Genomic DNA, 17122 nt, shown 5'->3' on the forward strand with positions numbered 1-17122 from the left:
CACGCCCACGCCCACGCCCACCCACACCCACCCACACCCACACCGCCCTCCGCTCGCCCAAGCCCAGGCAGCTTGTCATCCACTCCAGCTGTCACTGCCCCCCGCCCTCTCCATAATCCACATTTCTTCTTTCGCATCGCATCGCATCGCCTGCATCTCCAAGCTCGTCTCGTCGCTCACCTCGTCTCTGTCTCCACACTGCCGTTTCGTTTGCGTCGATCGGGCGTCGCCGTCGCTCTCGTTCTCCCTCTCCTCTCCGCAGCCTGTTGCCCGACCAACACCATCCCATCTTGGCGCACCGCGCCTCGCCATCGCCCTTAGCCCCCCGCCTCCCGCCGTTGGATGCGCCCCGTCGCCCCGTCGCCCTCCGTCATCGTCCCCATCAACACCATGGACAGCAGGACCTCGGCCGCACAGGACCTGCTCGCCATGGCCCAGGAAGAGCGCCTTCACTCGGCCGCCCGTCTGCTCTCCGACTCGCAAGACACCCTCTCGACCCACAGCGCTTCCCAAAAGACGGAGCGCGACAAGTTTTCGTCGCCAGTCCCCGCCGCGTCCTCCATAACTCCTCCACCATCGTCCCAAGTCGCGCCCGTTGTCCCTGCCATGCGGACATCGGTCCGCACTCCCACTCCACCTACACCTGTGCTGTCGTCGCCTCCTCCGACCTCGCGCACCAGCACCCAGCTGTCCGGACCCGCCTTGTCCTTCACAACCGACCAGATTAATGGCGCTGCCGCCGAAGAGCTCAGAGACATGGTTGGCGAGCTCCTGATAGCGCTCCGCGAGGCGCGCACCTCGGCCGCGCATCACAAGCTGCAGTACAACATGCTCAGCATCGACAGCGCCGAGGCACAAAACCGGATGGCTGTTGAACTCGCAATGGCGCAGAGGGAGGTCGAAGTCCTTCAGCAGTCGGACGAGCGCCGTCGCAACACGACCACAACTACTGCTATTTCTCCTCCCGCTTCTCAGGATCCTGCCGTCGCCACGGCCAACTCTGCGGTGCTGACTGAAATGACCCGCCACCTCCAAGCTGTCCAGAGTGAAAACGAGGAGCTGCGCGGAATGCTGGATCAGTCCAAGCGCGTAACTGAAAAGCGCGAGGGTGAAATTGCAAGCCTTATGGAACAAAACGAGCGTCTCCGTGGGCGCATTAGGAAAAACCGTGATCACCTCAATGGCATGTTGGGAGATGTCTACGAGGGTAACTCTCCAGTCTCGGTTACGGGCACACCGCGCTATCCCACGACACCCCGAAGCCGTAATCGCGCACATGCCGTGGCTGATCCAGGTCGGGAGAGGCAAGCTTTTGAGGCGTTGCTCCTGGCGGACCAAATGCTCAGTGGCAAGACGACCACAGCGCCCACCACTCCAAACAAACCAAAAGGCCGCGTGAGCCACACTCGAGGTTCGCAATCACTCTCCTCCTTGCCCACTACCCCAAACCGGACATCAGCGCCAACTGGTTCCCAACCCACAGTAGTAGTTCCGCGCACACCACCCACATTTCACGCCATCAATCGACCTTCTCAAACGACTTCGGCCGCCCCAGTTGCGATTCCCAGGCGCCGGGAGAGCACAGACTCGACCATCACAGCGTCGAGCGTTGGAGAAAATGTCGTCAACGAGTCGGACAAGGACACGGAAATCATCGAGTCGCAAGCCAGCCAAATGGCTAGCAGCATGCTACGCCGCACGCCGCAGCATTTTACGAGCAGTGCATCACCACATGCCAGCCAAAGCCACAGCCAGCCGCAACGATTGACCAGTGGCTCGATGCAGACCAAGTTGTTTGGCCATGTCAAGAAGCCTGGAGTGGGTAGGCCTTCTCTTGAAAAGGAGAAACGCGGCATCTCTAGTGTTGACGACCACCATGACGGTCGGACCCCGGCGAAGCGAGGACGCACTGAAGCGGGGATTGGCTTGGGCATTGGTGGCATGAGCGGGAGTCCCAGGCAGAGGTGAATGCCCATCCCTTTTCGTTACGCATTTTCCCAAAACAGTCATTCTCAAATGGAGTCGCGGAGTTTGAGGGTGTGGATTCACGGTTACCATGACCAACATTTCATCATCATCTCATTGCTCGCGGATACAACCCCTTTCCGCACAAATATTCTCATTCTGTATTCTGTTGGTAGGCCTGGGGGTTTCGGATTTCTTGGAGGTTGGGAGGCGACGTTTGGGTACTTTTGGGCTGGAATTTGGGATACCTTTGTGCACAGCGTGCCTTTTACTTTGCAGTAGCAGCAGCAGCAGCACTTGAGTCGCTAGCATTGGTGTCCGGCGTGTAAGCTACTGGGCCAATTGCTTTGTTTGATCCCGCAGGCGGATCGATTGTTGTGGAGGAAGATCAGGGGACTACGTATGTAGCTACGAATCGACGAACTGAATTGATCTCGAACAGCCTGGTGCTCCCATTGTGCGTCCGTGTATCCTCAACCAAACAAAAGTCACATCACTCCCATGTCGAGCACCACCTCCGCGTCGACAGGGGGATCACCAACGCCCGGCGGGCCTCCGCTCCCGTTCCCGGACCGACCCACTCCCAAACGGTGCCATACCGTGCCGAGCTTCCGCCAAGACACCAATGCGTCTGTACAGATTACATGTGCCTTGGCTGCCACAACTACAAACCTACCTTCATACCTTCCCAGCCCGTCTTCAGCTCACTTGCGTGCCAGCCTAGTCTTGTCTACGAAATCACCTCTCCGGACCTCGCAGCAATCGCCTTGACCGCGCCTGACCCCTGCGATTGACGTTCCAAAAGCGGTCATTGACCGGCGGAGGACAAGACGGGCGGGACGACTAGACACCGCCGACGCATCGACTCTGTCTGTATAGCGAATGGGACACGGCGCAGTGGTGGCGGTGGTGGAGGAAGCGAACCGCAACAGCAAGAGCACCAGAATGGGTGGAACAAGAGCTGCGGCGACATCAACAGGAGACGGGACGCACGGGAGGAAGCGGAGATGGATGTGGAGAGGCGCCGGCAAAGGTTCGCTACTCTTGATGCTAGCGCTGGCGCTGGCACTCTGCATAGGGACAGCAGAGGCCTCGATTGGTGACCGTTTGCCGGATTTCAAGAATTGCGTCAAGGTACGTATGCGCAGTGAACGAGCGCAAGAGCTGGGGCTTGAGTGGAAGAGTTGGAGAAGAGAACGCTGAACAATGAGCGGTAGGTCTGTATCGAGGCCAATTGTGACGGGCCAGATAGGACGCACATCCGTAAGTCCATCCAGTCGAACTCCTTTTTACAAACCGTAGACTGACAAGCTCAGCTATCCACCGCCGCCTCATGCTTTGGACGTGTCCCTCCGAATGTGACTACACCTGTCAACACATCACAACGCACCAACGCCTCGCGCGGGATCCGCCTTACCGTGAACCGATTCTCCAATTCCACGGCAAATGGCCGTTCCACCGATTTCTGGGGATGCAGGAGCCCTTCTCGGTCCTCTTCTCGCTGCTCAACTACCTCGCGCACCTGCACGGGCTGTCGCTCATTCGCTCAAACATCCCGCCATCCTACTCGCTGCGTAAATACTACATTGGTTTCGCGCTGGCAGGCATGCACGCCTGGATCTGGAGCATGCTGTTCCACACGCGCGACCTGCCCGTCACCGAGACGATGGACTACCTCGGTGCGGGCGCCAGCGTCATGTATGGCCTGTTTTATACGCCCATCCGCATCTTCCGGCTAGACGCGCAGGCGCCGCCGTGGAAGGCGTCGCTGTTGCGCCTGTGGACTCTGGGCTGCGTCGCCCTCTACATCGCGCACGTCAGCTTCCTCTTGCTCGTGCGCTGGGACTATACGTACAACATGGCGGCCAACGTCGCGGCGGGCGTCGTGCAGAACCTGCTGTGGAGCTGGTTCAGTGTTCGGCGATATCGCGCCTTGAAGCGCGGCTGGGCTGCCTGGCCCGGTTTGATTGTTGCGTGGATCATCAGCGCCATGAGTCTGGAGCTCCTCGACTTTCCGCCGTGGGGCGGCATGGTTGATGCGCATGCGCTGTGGCATGCGGGTACCATCATCCCGACTGTGTGGTGGTATAGGTTCGTTTCGCCCTTCTTGTCTGACGCGTGAACGTTTTTGACTGACACCCCGGCGCTCAGTTTCTTGATCAAGGACGCCGAAGAAGACCTCCAGGGCGCGCGTTTGAAGGCCTAGCTGGTCTAGCCAGGTATAAAATCTGACGCCGTCCTCGTCCCCATCTCGCCGTCCTCCTGCCTATCCGACCAACCTCATCGTCTCCGCACTCATCACAATCTGCCCGGTCGGCAAAATTCTAGATCGGAGTACCTACCACTCAAAGCGCATGATGCCCGCCACGTAGCTCTCTTGGAGCCTCGTATTCCCGTGTCGTCGACTGCGTATGGAGCAGAATAGAGATGAGCTCTCACGAGCTACTTTGGATTGCCAGCAGATGGTGAATTTCGCTTAGTTTGTCACTCCCAACACATTGGTGGCTGCATCAAGGGACGATGCAATGCTCTCCGAAGGATGCAGCACTGCCCATTCTACGATTCTTCGATTCTTCCTGTTCACGCGGCCCAGATATCGCCAAAATGCAGACCACCTGGCGCGCGTCTTTGATCCAGTATGGAGTCCTTACTTGACGCTAGCTGCTCTTGCACGGACGCTGATCCAGCCGGCCGTCAGACACGACATCCTTCACTCACCAGCTGGTGTTCGACGGAAGAAAGGACGAGGCGCAGTGGGCAGAGGCGCGCGTCTACGGTAAACGGAAAAAGTACGTGGTCTGGCAGTACCGCGGCAGCGGTTGGTGGTGAGCGGCGTTCAGGAGAGAGCGGGGGGCCACGGGGCAAGGCAGATCAACGGCTTGAACACACTCGGGAAAGACTGGACGAGGTAAACCAGAGCGCGGCGACAACACGCAGAGCAAAGCAGAGGGGGATGGGAAGTGTAAGTAGGCGGGGGATGAAGGATTAGGCGCAGCTGTCATTCTTGTTGTGAAGCGGTTGATTGAGCGAGAAAGCGATGGGTGTATACATGTAGCTATGGTAGTAGGTCTGGGCAGTTGAGCGGAGCGGAATGGGTGATACCCCCGGTGGATGAATTGATGAATGGATTGGATTGCACGGTTGGGTTTTCTGATGCTGGTGTGTAGCATTGGTAAGGGCGCGAATATGGACTGTGTTGTCCCCGGCATCGTGACATGTCGAGCAACGGGATGTGGCGCTGCCCGGCTTTCGCATGTTTCGCCGACGCGCAGCACGCGCCTCTCCTCTCGTTTCGTTCGTGTTCGCTCAGCGCCACTCCAGCGACGTCGCGACCAGGCGTCTAGTTCTACGTACTGCTCTTTCTCGCGGCAGCTCACGCCTCGCACCAAGCGGTTCAACAACAGGCCGCCAACACGGTTGTGGCGGTGGGTGGGTGGGTGACTACTAAAAGCGGTGTACCTATCCATCCACCGTCCGCACAGGGATCATTCATGTAGCGCCTCTGTCTGGACCACCATTCACGGCGCTCTGGTCCGCTGGTCGCTGGTCGGCGCGTCGCATGCAGGTGAAGGTAGTTGGCTGCTGCTGCTGCTGCTGCTGCTGCTGCATGTATGCATGTAGGTAGTGCGGCGCCGTTTCTGCAGACACGCCCGCAACAGGCACGGATGGATGGATGGACAGGGGAGAGATGTGGTGGTGTGGTGGCAGCGCTGACGATGGTGCTGATGGATTGTCAAATTGCTCACCATGGGCACATACAGCTTGATGGTTGGGAAGATTCATGGCGCCAATATGACTGCACAGAAGGCACCCACTGCGCAACTGCCGGACCGTCGGCATTGACAGGAGGAGGGGAAAAAAACCAAACGCGATAGTTCAAGGCAATTTTGACTCTCGAAATGACCGCCGACGCTTACCAAGAGAGGCAACTTTGGCAGAGCAAAAAAGGGCGACAGAGTTGTAGGCAAAAAGGCAACTTAAATGACCGGCCGAACTAGAAAGCTCAGCAGGGCGGCACTGCATGAGCGGCAGCAAACGGAGATTTGGCCCTCCCAGCGTCGCGGGCGGCGTGCGTATGCGAACAGCAGAGGACAAGAATTGCAAAACAACCATGGGGCGCGTGTCGACTGCTTGCTGGGGAGCTCATTAAACGGGCTGCAGGGAGCCTCGTATCAGGACGCGCGTGCGGATCTATTGCTGGTCAATCTGGACGGTCTTGGACAGGCAGCGATGTGGAAGAGATCGTTCTGGGAGGGTGGCCATGTTTCAACGCGACGGGTTTGGGGGAATGAGAAACGCTGGTCGGATGGTTGGAGAGATGACGATGGTGCGGAGCGGACATGGAGGTGCGGTGATGGATGATGGCTGGGGCTGATGAAATGAGGCTGAGGCCGCGCTCGGGTGAAGGGCAGCGGCTGGGATGACGCGGCCACGACCTTTGCTGGGCCTCCGCCACTGCCGACATGTCGTGGCCTCGGGCGGTGTTGATCACAGGCATCGTCTCGTCTCGAAGAAACGGAGCCGCAAGAATTAAAGGATCGAGAATGATGGAAAGCAGAGGGTCGGTGATGGGCGAGGCTGTCGTGGCTGGCTGGCTGGTCGGCGGTGATGGTCGAAAACGGAGGTTGGCCGTTGGACGCAAGAGACAGGGCACGGCATGACAGAGGGTGGGTGTTTGGTCCAAGGGTCGGCGCAAAAAAATAGGTATCTAGGGGAGCAGACGTTTCAGCGGCAAGTGTTTGAGCTGCCTTGACCTGGAGGGAGGAGCTGAGGAGTAGCAAGTGGGTGGGCCACGTTTTTGGCCACGGGCGGCGGTGGCAGGAGAGCAGGAAGGATGGAGGGATGGGTCGGGTAATGCTGGCAATGTCATTGGCATTGGCATTGGATGGATGAATGCGCTGAATGAGGGAAGACTGGAGCGAAGGACGCAATCGGACGCTGAGGTGGGCTTTGTGTAGGCGATGACGTGGGCAGCGGACGAGGGCAGCCAGGGCTTTGACGGTGACAGCGGAGGACGACAACATTGACGAACATCAACAGCGAGGGTGCGGTGATAAACCGGATTGCGGACTTGAATTCTCGTGCCGAGCAGGAGGGCGAGGCTGCTTTGATTGCCGCTCCCATCCATCCATCCATTGCACTGTACCCTGACGCCCAACCCGACGAGGTCCAGCCTGAACCAAGTTAGAGCACTCTGACCCGACGACCTCAACTTTACCTCTGACTCTCTCTCTCCAGCTACCTGACCTAGTCCTGCTCCTCCCCCTCGACGACTCCTTCTCTTCTTCTCTCCACTCGCGTGCTCCCTCGCCGTTGACACAGCCTCGACTCTTCGTCGGGCTTGCCGTCCGCCGTTTGTCGCTTCGCTTCTGGACCCTACCTAGGTGTTGCCGTCTGGTGCCACGGCCAGCCTGAGCCAGCTCCCGCCCGCCTATCACCGCCCATCTCTCTCCCACCTCCACCGTCGCTCACGTCGCTGTTGCCGGCCGCGCTTCCTCAACCCCAGACTCGTCCTGACGCATCCGCTCCATCCACGTGTCTGGCCGAACCGGCCCACGGTCAAGTCCACACACCTTTCTCCCTCGCCCTACGACATCTCGATCCCTCCGTCGCGACACTGCGCTCCCAACACGCCCGACACCTCATGCCCGCCTGAACACCCTGCCTCGACGCCCTCCCGACTCTCTCCTCCTCTCCAGCCTCCGCTGTCTGAGCCATGGATCCGCAGTGGGGCTCGTACGTCGAGAGCGCGCCGCCAGCTCGCCAGTCGCGTTACTACGCTGCTGCCCCCAACCTGACGTCTCCGCAACAACCTCAGCGGGATCCAACCGCCCTCGCCGCGCCCAGGCAAGACTCGACCGTCGCCGCCAAGCAAGATTCGTATACAACCCCCTCGATATCCTCGCGAGCCGCGTCCATGGCCATCTCGTCGCCGCCCCAGGTCACCCGGACCTCGAGCTACAACAACGGCGACGGCGACGGCGACGTGCCAATGGAGGATGCCGATCCCTATCGACCAAAATACGTCAGAGCCACCGGTCAGAAACGCAACTCGACGGCCTATATCCAGGATCAAGAGGCGTCATCTGCGGCGCGACGCTACTCGCCGATGAACCTGTCTCCGTCATCGCCCTACGGCCCAAGCTCCACCCAGAACAACGGCGCCGCCTACACGAGCTTTTCCCCCTCGTCCAGCCGCCAGTCTCCTACGCGCTCGAATCCGTACATGTCCCCGCCTCAGAGCTACTACTCTCCTCCTGGTGCGGTCTTCGTGGATTCCCCGCCTTGCATTCGCTAACCCGACACAGCTTCGCGAGCGCATCCTCCCCAGCTGCCCCCGATTCAGTCCACCATGACCCCCGAGCACTTTTACCCGCAGTCTGCTACCGCGCAGCTGAATGCCTTGTACGGTCGGGAAGCAAGATCGCCTCGAAACACGTCACAAGCACCGCTTTCCCCTCAAACTTCACGAGGGCCCGTGCCTACGTTTACCAAATGCGTCAACACTGCTGACCTGCAGCCGCGCATCAACGAGCAACCGCCCTTTAGACGAGCAAATCCCGAAGGAGGTTTCATCAGCGTGAGTGGCGGCCATTGGTAAGAGGAGCGTTGGATTGTGCTGACATAGTCCAGCCATTGCAAGCACTGACCACGCACCTGCCCGCGACATATCGTATATGCAACCCTAACTTCAAGTACGAATCATCGAGGAACCCGCGAAGAGTTCTCACCAAGCCGAGCAAGGGCGTCAAAAATGATGGATATGATAATGAGGAGAGCGATTACATCCTCTACGTCAATGATATTTTGGGTTCAGAGGAAGCCGGGCACAAGTATGACGCCATTGCACGCAGATGTCTGCCAAAGGCCCTCCGTTTGACAATACTTAGGAACCGCTACCTCATCCTCGACGTCCTCGGGCAGGGCACTTTTGGACAAGTCGTCAAGTGCCAGAATCTGCGAACGCAAGAAGTGGTTGCAGTCAAGGTCATCAAGAACCGCACCGCGTACTTCAACCAGAGCATGATGGAAGTTTCGGTTCTCGATTTGGTACGTGCGTGAGACCAAGTCAAAACCCCACTGCTGATTGGCGCAGTTGAACAAGCAAATGGACAAAAACGACGACCACCACCTGCTGCGGCTGAAGGACACCTTCATCCACCGGCAGCACTTGTGCCTCGTGTTCGAGCTGCTAAGTGTCAATTTGTACGAACTGATCAAACAGAACCAGTTCCGCGGCCTGAGCACGACCCTCGTCCGCGTATTCGCACAGCAGCTGCTGAACGGCCTGGCTCTGCTCGGAAAGGCAAAATTGATCCACTGCGATCTAAAACCAGAAAACATTTTGCTCAAGAAGTAAGCTGCATGACTAGCGCATCGCGTTACCAATGACTGACTTCGCCAGTCTCGAGAGCCCAATCATCAAGATTATCGACTTTGGCTCCGCTTGCGATGAACGCCAGACCGTCTACACGTACATCCAGTCGCGATTTTACAGATCGCCTGAGGTGTTGCTTGGACTTCCGTAAGCTGGTCTGATCCTTTTCGATCCACCGAGGCGACTAACGGCGCCACAGATACTCTGCGGCCATTGACATGTGGTCGTTGGGCTGCATTGTGGTTGAACTATTCCTCGGACTACCGCTATTCCCGGGATCATCAGAATACAACCAGGTTGCGCGCATCACCGAAATGCTTGGGCTTCCTCCCCCTTGGATGCTCGAAATGGGCAAGCAATCGGGCGAGTTCTTTGAAAAGGTGACGGATGAGTTTGGCCGCAGAACATGGAGACTAAAGAGCATGGAGCAATATTCGCGCGAGCACGGAACCAAGGAGCAGCCAAGCAAAAAGTACTTTTCCGCAACGACTCTCCCGGAGATTATCAAAAACTACCCCATGCCGCGGAAGAACATGAAGCCGGCAGAGATTGAGAGAGGTGAGTTTGGCGCCACAATACCAAGGCTTGTCTAACAAGAGCAGAAATGGCCAATCGCAACGCCTTCATCGACTTTGCCCAGGGCCTTTTGAACCTCAACCCGCTCGAGAGGTGGACACCTAATCAGGCCAAGATGCACCCGTTCATCACACAGCAAAAGTTCACTGGCCCCTTTGTTCCACCGATGACGATGAGGGCTGGCTCCAACAGGTCACCGGCCCCCGGTGTTGTGGAACAACAGCGCGCTGAGGCTTTGAGCAAGCAACGCATGCAGCAACAGGCTGCACAGGCTCAGGCCCAGAGCGCAGCGTATGCCAACATGCAAATGAACCAATTCGCACAGAATGCGCATGCCCAAAGTCCTACCATGTACAACAACATGTACAGCCCGAGCCATCAAGGCGCGCCGCCCCCATACCCCGCACAGCCCAACTACAATCAGCAAATGGGTATGGTTCAACAACAGACGCCGCGGTACAACCCTCAGCAGAACCTCTACGCTCAGGCAACGACGAGGGCAGGACGACAGCGAGCATCGACCATGGATCAGCAACAGAGCGGCATTCCACCAGCTCTCCAGCGCGTCATGAGCCATCTTGACCCCAACGCTCCAGTCAGGCTGCAGCCAAGCCCGGCGTATTACCCACCTCCCCCCGACGGTGCGCCTGACTCCAACTCTGGCAGCGCGCGGAGGCGAGATAGCAGGGCCGGCACGAGTCGCCACCGCGGCGGCAACCGAGACTTTATTAGGACGCTGGAGGACCGAACACTGGAAGAAGGCTTCATGAACAACCAAAACCACTGGCAGTGAAGAGAGACGAGGCATCATCAGCGAGAACAGGCATTTGTACGGATTACGACTTAATCCCTCTTTCTAGGATGGAGTAACTTTAAGTCAGCACTCTCAGATTCGTCGTCTATTGCGTTTGAATCGACGGAATGGACGGCTTTGGGCGTATCGGGACTACTGCTGCTGCGGACAGTGACTGCTAGGGTGGGTGGAGGGGGGGAGGCTTACTTTTTTCCCACATTCTCTCTTCTTCCAACAATCCGAACAACAACAACAACCAACAGCCACATCACACATCATCACTCTTGTTCTACCATTTTGGGCCAACAGACAAAAAGCAAGCAAGCAAGCAGCAAAATATCCCATCCCACCCACCATCTCTCTCTCTGTTACCCACAGTATCGCCATTCGCAGATTTTTCCCGGCGCAGGAGCACGCACCAGTCAGTCGCCCGTGGATGGGCGCTGCGGAGGGTCAAATTGCCTCATCGGCGTGCCAGTCGATATCCGTCCGGCGCTGACAACGCATCTTGCGTTCGGGCGCGTCCGTCATGATCAATCAGACTCATTTCATTGTCGACGCGTGAAGAGGGGCCACGAGAGATGCAGGCAGAATCAAACAGATCAAAACGGGTGGTAGCCAGGTTAGGGCGGGCGAAGAAAGAAAGAATGCAAAGCAACAGATGGGCGACGGCGGAGCTGCTGAGATATCAATTGGCACAGTGCAGTATGGCAAAGAAGGCATGGAATCGAGCGGGCGGGCTTCACGACCTCGGTCAATATCAACCCAAGAGCGCGGGACAGAGGGAGTCAAGAGCAGGAGGCAGAGAGCGGCATGACTCAAAGAACGAGCCGGCGTGGCGTAGCGTGGTGGTCTTGCTTGCTCGCTTGCTTGCTTGCTGCGCAGCACAACAAACGGAAACGGGACTAGGTGGTGGACTGCACGACCCATCGACGGACTGACTGGATGGGATGGGATGTGAAGGATCAATGCACGGAGTACGGGAGGGAGGAAAGGAAAGACTTGTTCATTCATCTTGCTGCTACTCTAACTTACCTACCTTACGCTACCTTTACCTATGCTCCTACTTTCGTACTTACCTGGTTTGCTAAGCCGCGCTGTGCTGCGATGCGATGCGCCTTGCCTGCTTTGCCTAGATGGGTAGGTGGGTGGGGGGTGTTAGTAAATGTAAAAGGGGGGATTGGTTATTCGAAAAGGGGAGTCCGTCAATTCGGCGTCGTGGAGGATGCGTATGTGGGAGTGGGAATGGGTCAATGAGAGCGGTATAGGGATGAGTCACGGAGGGCGAGTCGGCCAGGGTGTTCATGGCTTGAAGACCTGCCGAGCCCACAATTGACTTGACGATGATTTTTGCTGCCGCTTGGAGTCGTGTTTGTGCGAGTGATGGCGATTCCAGTTGCTCGTGACGGATTTACTGGCAAGTCGATGGGCTGGGAAGTTAATGGGAAGTCAGGATTGGGTCTTCTGTCTCTCTGGTTGTCTGCTGCCTTGATGTGTTCGCCACAGTTACACCAAGGCTTCTTCCACCGTTTGATACCTTCGGCTATTCTTGCCGGTCAAGTGCTGTTGGGGTGAAGTATGTTGTGGTCTCCGTCGGTGTCTTCTTGGTTCTCAGTTCAGAGCACCGTGAATGTATCTCTCTTGACATGTTCGGCTTTCCCTCGATGGTATGGTAAACAAAGACTTGATTTGAAACTCCTAGTAGAATGATTGATACGGATCGTGAGAAGGTCGTGACGAGTGAGGGAAAGGAAGTAGGCATCAACCGGGAGGGAGGCGGTGCGAGTGTGGATTAAGGGAAAATCTCAGAGTAATGTCCCTTGCGTTCAGATTTCAGATCTTTCTGAGTAAAGCTCGACGAAAAGTCGTTCTGATTCAATGTCCCTCGTCGCCATTTCAATCATCTTGTGCTCATGTCGACATTGGTCGGAAACTGAATCTTCCTCCGAGATTTCCTCTTCGTCTCCAGTTTCTCCTTGTAAATCTTCCTCCTCTTTGCATTTTCTACACAAATTGTAACGGCATTCACTGCATTTATATCGCACCCCATTGATCCAGTGTTGGCGTGGGTGAGTCCTTTCCCAGAGGTCATGGGGATAGGATTGGTAGCAAAATGGACCATAGCATACCACTCCAACGTGACAGTCGTCTTCTGGCTCAACTGCCTTCGCTTTCCGCAGTCTTTTTATAGTCTTGGCCAGTCGAATTTGCATTTCGATGCCTTCGTATTCGGTGGTGCGTTGGAATCTATAGAGAGCGGATTCCAACGGAGAGCCAAAGAGGTCAGGTTTGTCCACGTTCGCTCCCGCAGTAATCAGAGCATCCACAATTTCAGTTTGGCCGCTGAATGAGGCACTTGAAAGCGGTAGTTCACCAATCCGGAAATATGGGTTTGCCTCTTGAACTTCCCGAGGAAGTGCACCGTGGCTCAGCAAGATCCGCACAATGGTCCCCTTTTCATTGTACATCGCTGCTTGTAAAGCCATGTCCACCTGGGACTGGCTGAACTGTCGAGCTGAGAGGAGGAGCTTTACCACTTTTTCATTTCCCCCCTTTGAAGCTGCTTCAAGGACAGAAGTCCATTTTCCAATAGCAGTGTTGGCTTCTGCTCCGGCAGCAAGCAAGAGCTTGACTGCCTCTACTTGCAAATCCGTATCATTTGTACGGAGCAAGCAAAGCGTTGAAAGCGCTGTGCCAGTCTCACTGCTGGCGTTGATATCTACGCCGCTGTTGATGAGCAGTTCGACGATTTCGAGCCTTTCCTTGTTGAAATCTCCTGCAAATGCTGCTTCTAAAACAGTGCGCTTGGTTCCTTCCAGCTTGATAGTCGATAATTTATCGCTCCGTGGAGTGTCGTACAGTAAAGTTGGTTGTAGTTCATGTACGTCAGCACCGCGATCAAGCAGAAGACGGACAAGACTGAGATCACCGCCGTCGCAGGCGGCGTGAAGCATCAAGGTTTGGCAGCTTTGATTGATATCCGCTCCAGCGTCAATCAGGGCCCTTGAAATAACTTCATGGTTCCTGAAAGCGGAGTATATGAGTGGGGACCCAACTGTGCCATCAGATGCATTGATGTCCGCGCTGTGCTCGAGCAGAAGTTGAACGGCGGGTAGACTGCCACTTAAAGCAGCAGCGTGTAGCGCAGTGCCCATGTCAGGCCCCTTCACGTCAACTTCAGCTCCAAAATGGAGCAGATGTCGCATTATTTCGACGCGTCCCTGGTAAGCTGCGTAATACAAGGGTGATTGATTTGGTACGGAATCTCCGTAAATTGTCTCCTGCCCCATGAGAACATCAGGCTGAAAGGTGTTTGCGTTTGGATTCACGCCTTTCTCCAGAATGGAGTACACTAGCTCTTCAGAATTGGCAATCATAGCATTCCAGAGCGTTCGGCTCCTTGGACGGACTTGCATATTGAGGAGAAAGCGCGCTACACCATTGTCTTCACGCTTGGCCGCGGTGTCGAGTGCTTTGGAGAAGGTGGAGTCTCCCTCTATTCCCTTGGCTCCATGCGAGAGAAGGGTCTCGACGACTTGGACGGAGGAAAAATCACAAGCATGTTCGAGGATAGTACCGGAGAAGTAGGGCTCGTTGGCACCAGCCACTCCCGAATTTAGCAGAAGCTCAATCATGTCTCGTCCTTGGTGCGCATACGGCATAATGGCCGCAAGTGGGGAACTACAGTCCGGAACTGCAATGATTTCATAGTCAAGGAGTTTCCGAACTCTGTCAATGGAGCCTGTGGTGCACGCGGCACACAATGTCCATTGATGAAGAGCCGGAGTATTCCATCTCTCGTCCTCTGCAACAGCTGAGAGCTTGTAAAGTTGTGTGATGTGGATTAAGTCCATTGCGGTAGCTTCTCTCGCCGAAAAATGATTCCTTTTACGTGCAATACTGCCAAGGGTAGAAGCGTCCATGGAAAGTAGCGAATCGAGGTGCCCGCGGATGTCTTCGAAGTGCTCTTTGGCAGCGGAGGTGATATGTTCGTCAAAGTACCGAGCGCAATAACTGTGAAATCCGAATCTGTCATCCCAACTCTTCTTCTGCCACTTGACTGGGCCATCTTCGGAGTGGTAGAGCTTTAGAAATACGAGGCAAACCTTCGCCATTTTCGATTCCATGAGCTGCTGGTCCTGAAGTTCTGCAAACGCGCCGTCCTTGATTGCCTTTTCTTGCTCGAAAAATTCGGCAAGACTGTAATGTACGGGTCTTACTGCCCCATTCTCAAGGACAAGCAGATTTTGACAAGTATCCAGAATATCCTGTTTCGTGTATTTCTCACACTTTTCCAAAATCTGTCCAAATGTGGTGAACTCTGAGTCGGTTGCGATGGCACAGACCAACGATCCCATCTCGAAGGGCAGCCAGTCCTTGACCTTGAGTGCCCACATTAGACTCTTCAAGGCAAGAATCTGCAGTGGTTTCGACTCTTGTTCAATTCGTCCAAGAATGCGGTCATACGTCTGAAAGAGATCCCTTGGTAAAGTTGACAGAACTTCGAGAACGTCTTCTCTATTCGCTTGACGAAAGATGTTGTCCAGCTGCAACTTTACCCACAGGAAGACCCCATTGGCGTGATCGACAAGTTCCTTGTAAATGAGATCCTTCGTCTCGACGTCTGTGACACGAAATCTGCGTTGGTTGTTCCGCTCCCCTGGCGTTGGTGGTTGTGTGCGGGATTCAAGCTCGCCCCTTATATATTCTTCAATATCGTTCCGGGTATCCGCGGTCTTGATCTCCAAATTGGTTATTTTTTCGAAATTGAACGTCTCTCTGATGGAGGATTCGGGTCGACTGGTGATAAAGAATTTCGCCTCGGAACGTGAAATAAATTGGAAAATCTCTGCTCGCGGTCTTTCTTCGCATTCGTCGAGCGCATCCATCACGATGAAGGTCTTTGAAAACAGACTGTTGAGCTTGGAAATCATCTCGGTCGTGGCCTCAGGTGAGGGGAATCGATGGGTTTCAAAGTGAGCAGAGAGAAAATCGGCAAGATCCACAGGGAAGCTTTTCAGTTGCGATGACAGTTGTTTCAAGACCGCTGCAATGATTTTTGCGGGCTTCTGAGTCTCCATGTCATCATATCTGAATGACACAAAGGCTTTGCCCACTCCGGCATTGCTTGTGGCCCTGTCTTTTTGTATGTGATCCATCACGATGCTGCTTAATACCGATTTTCCAGAGCCAGGCCGTCCGTGGCACCACAAAACTCGAGGTTGTTGGCCATGAAACCACTCCTTGTATTTTTCGTGGTTTAGTAGCCAATTGCCAGTCCCGGGCCATCTCTTTTGCAAACCCTCTCGTTGGATGGTATCAAAATCCTTGGGTGAAATCCACCCGAAGTAGTTGTGGCGTTGGTCCTCAGAGAGTATTCGTGTTTGTTTCGTGGACTCGCTTTGAAGATTCGAGATTTGATGCAAAGCCTCCGTGCCCTTGGCTTGACTCAGTACGTCGAGAGAGCTTTGGATTTCTTCCTCGATTTCGCCAAACTTAGCATCGAAAGGCTCCCATTGGACGCGTCCGAATCTCCTGATATGGCCCAAGGTATGCTCTTGGTGGTCTCGGGTTTTGAAAACGCTGTAGGCCTGATGATAGAATTTCAAGATGCCGACGTAGACGTCTGCCATGCTTTGCTGCACGAGAACCATTTTCTCAGGAAGTTTTGAGGCTTCCTGAAGGTGTCTCAGGTGAGCGGTCAGTTTCTCCAGCATTCCCGTCAACTTTTCAAAGAAATTGACGTAGTTTAGCGCCATTTTGATGATGAGCCTGGCTCCGCCAATAATGATCGATGCAACGTCTGGAATACCAAGTGATGCAAAGGAAGATGTTGTTGCAAGCAGCTGGTCCAGTATGGTCAAGAATTCCTTCGTCGGGCCGACAAGGCTTCGAGCAACAGATTGGCTGTCCTTGCGATCCAAATCGCTGATTTCCTGGACCAAGTCCTCGGGAGAGACAGATTTGTGCGCATCGATAAAGGCTTTTCGTTCTTCTGGAGGAAGCCTATCCAAAAACTTCATCCAGGCGACCTTGAAGGCATTTGTATCTGTACCGATTTTCGCAAGGCTGGGCTTTGGTGAATGCTTTACGAGCAAGGCCACTGTGGGTTGGGATGGATCGGATGCTGAAGATGCCCCAGACCCGCGCCAGAGCTTGAATTTGTCGCGGAATCCACGTCGCTGCGAGGACATTTTGGCCGTATCCTGGTGCGAGTGGGAGGTTGAACTCAAGATGTCATCTGGACTCAGAGGTGAATGTCATCCTCGGTGCTGTGCCCCTCTTCCCTGCAGATTATTTTGGCCCCCAAAGCCCACTTGACATCCCCGTCTCTGCACAACTTGATTGCCTCTCTTAGAACTAGTTTCCGAATATCAGCCAACAATGAGGCCATTTGTCCGTGGAGAGCC

General features: G+C 55.3%; 4 protein-coding genes across 4 annotated transcripts; 3 read left to right on the forward strand and 1 right to left on the reverse strand.

Annotated features, from left to right (window-relative positions):
• Positions 1-36: 36 nt before the first annotated feature.
• J3D65DRAFT_631683 (uncharacterized protein) lies at positions 37-2405 on the forward strand. Its single transcript, XM_066800931.1, has one exon. The coding sequence runs from the start codon at positions 343-345 to the stop codon at positions 1966-1968; it is 1626 nt and encodes a 541-aa protein (XP_066652928.1). The 5' UTR covers positions 37-342; the 3' UTR covers positions 1969-2405.
• A 607-nt stretch (positions 2406-3012) lies between these two features.
• On the forward strand, positions 3013-4171 carry J3D65DRAFT_646993 (Per1-like protein; the record flags this gene model as incomplete). Its single annotated transcript, XM_066802312.1, has 4 exons — positions 3013-3099; positions 3183-3228; positions 3282-4056; positions 4117-4171. The coding sequence occupies 4 exons, from the start codon at positions 3013-3015 to the stop codon at positions 4169-4171; spliced, it is 963 nt and encodes a 320-aa protein (XP_066652929.1).
• A 3510-nt stretch (positions 4172-7681) lies between these two features.
• J3D65DRAFT_604937 (kinase-like domain-containing protein) lies at positions 7682-10712 on the forward strand (the record flags this gene model as incomplete). Its single annotated transcript, XM_066798312.1, has 7 exons — positions 7682-8225; positions 8274-8545; positions 8599-9015; positions 9062-9321; positions 9371-9490; positions 9543-9901; positions 9946-10712. The coding sequence occupies 7 exons, from the start codon at positions 7682-7684 to the stop codon at positions 10710-10712; spliced, it is 2739 nt and encodes a 912-aa protein (XP_066652930.1).
• A 1826-nt stretch (positions 10713-12538) lies between these two features.
• Positions 12539-16906, reverse strand: J3D65DRAFT_604938 (uncharacterized protein; the record flags this gene model as incomplete). The annotated part of the gene is made up of 1 exon (XM_066798313.1): positions 12539-16906. The coding sequence occupies one exon, from the start codon at positions 16904-16906 to the stop codon at positions 12539-12541; it is 4368 nt and encodes a 1455-aa protein (XP_066652931.1).
• Positions 16907-17122: the final 216 nt, after the last annotated feature.

This window comes from Phyllosticta citribraziliensis, assembly GCF_038025025.1.
Source record: "Phyllosticta citribraziliensis strain CPC 17464 chromosome Unknown J3D65scaffold_9, whole genome shotgun sequence".
Taxonomy (NCBI): Eukaryota; Fungi; Ascomycota; class Dothideomycetes; order Botryosphaeriales; family Phyllostictaceae; genus Phyllosticta; species Phyllosticta citribraziliensis.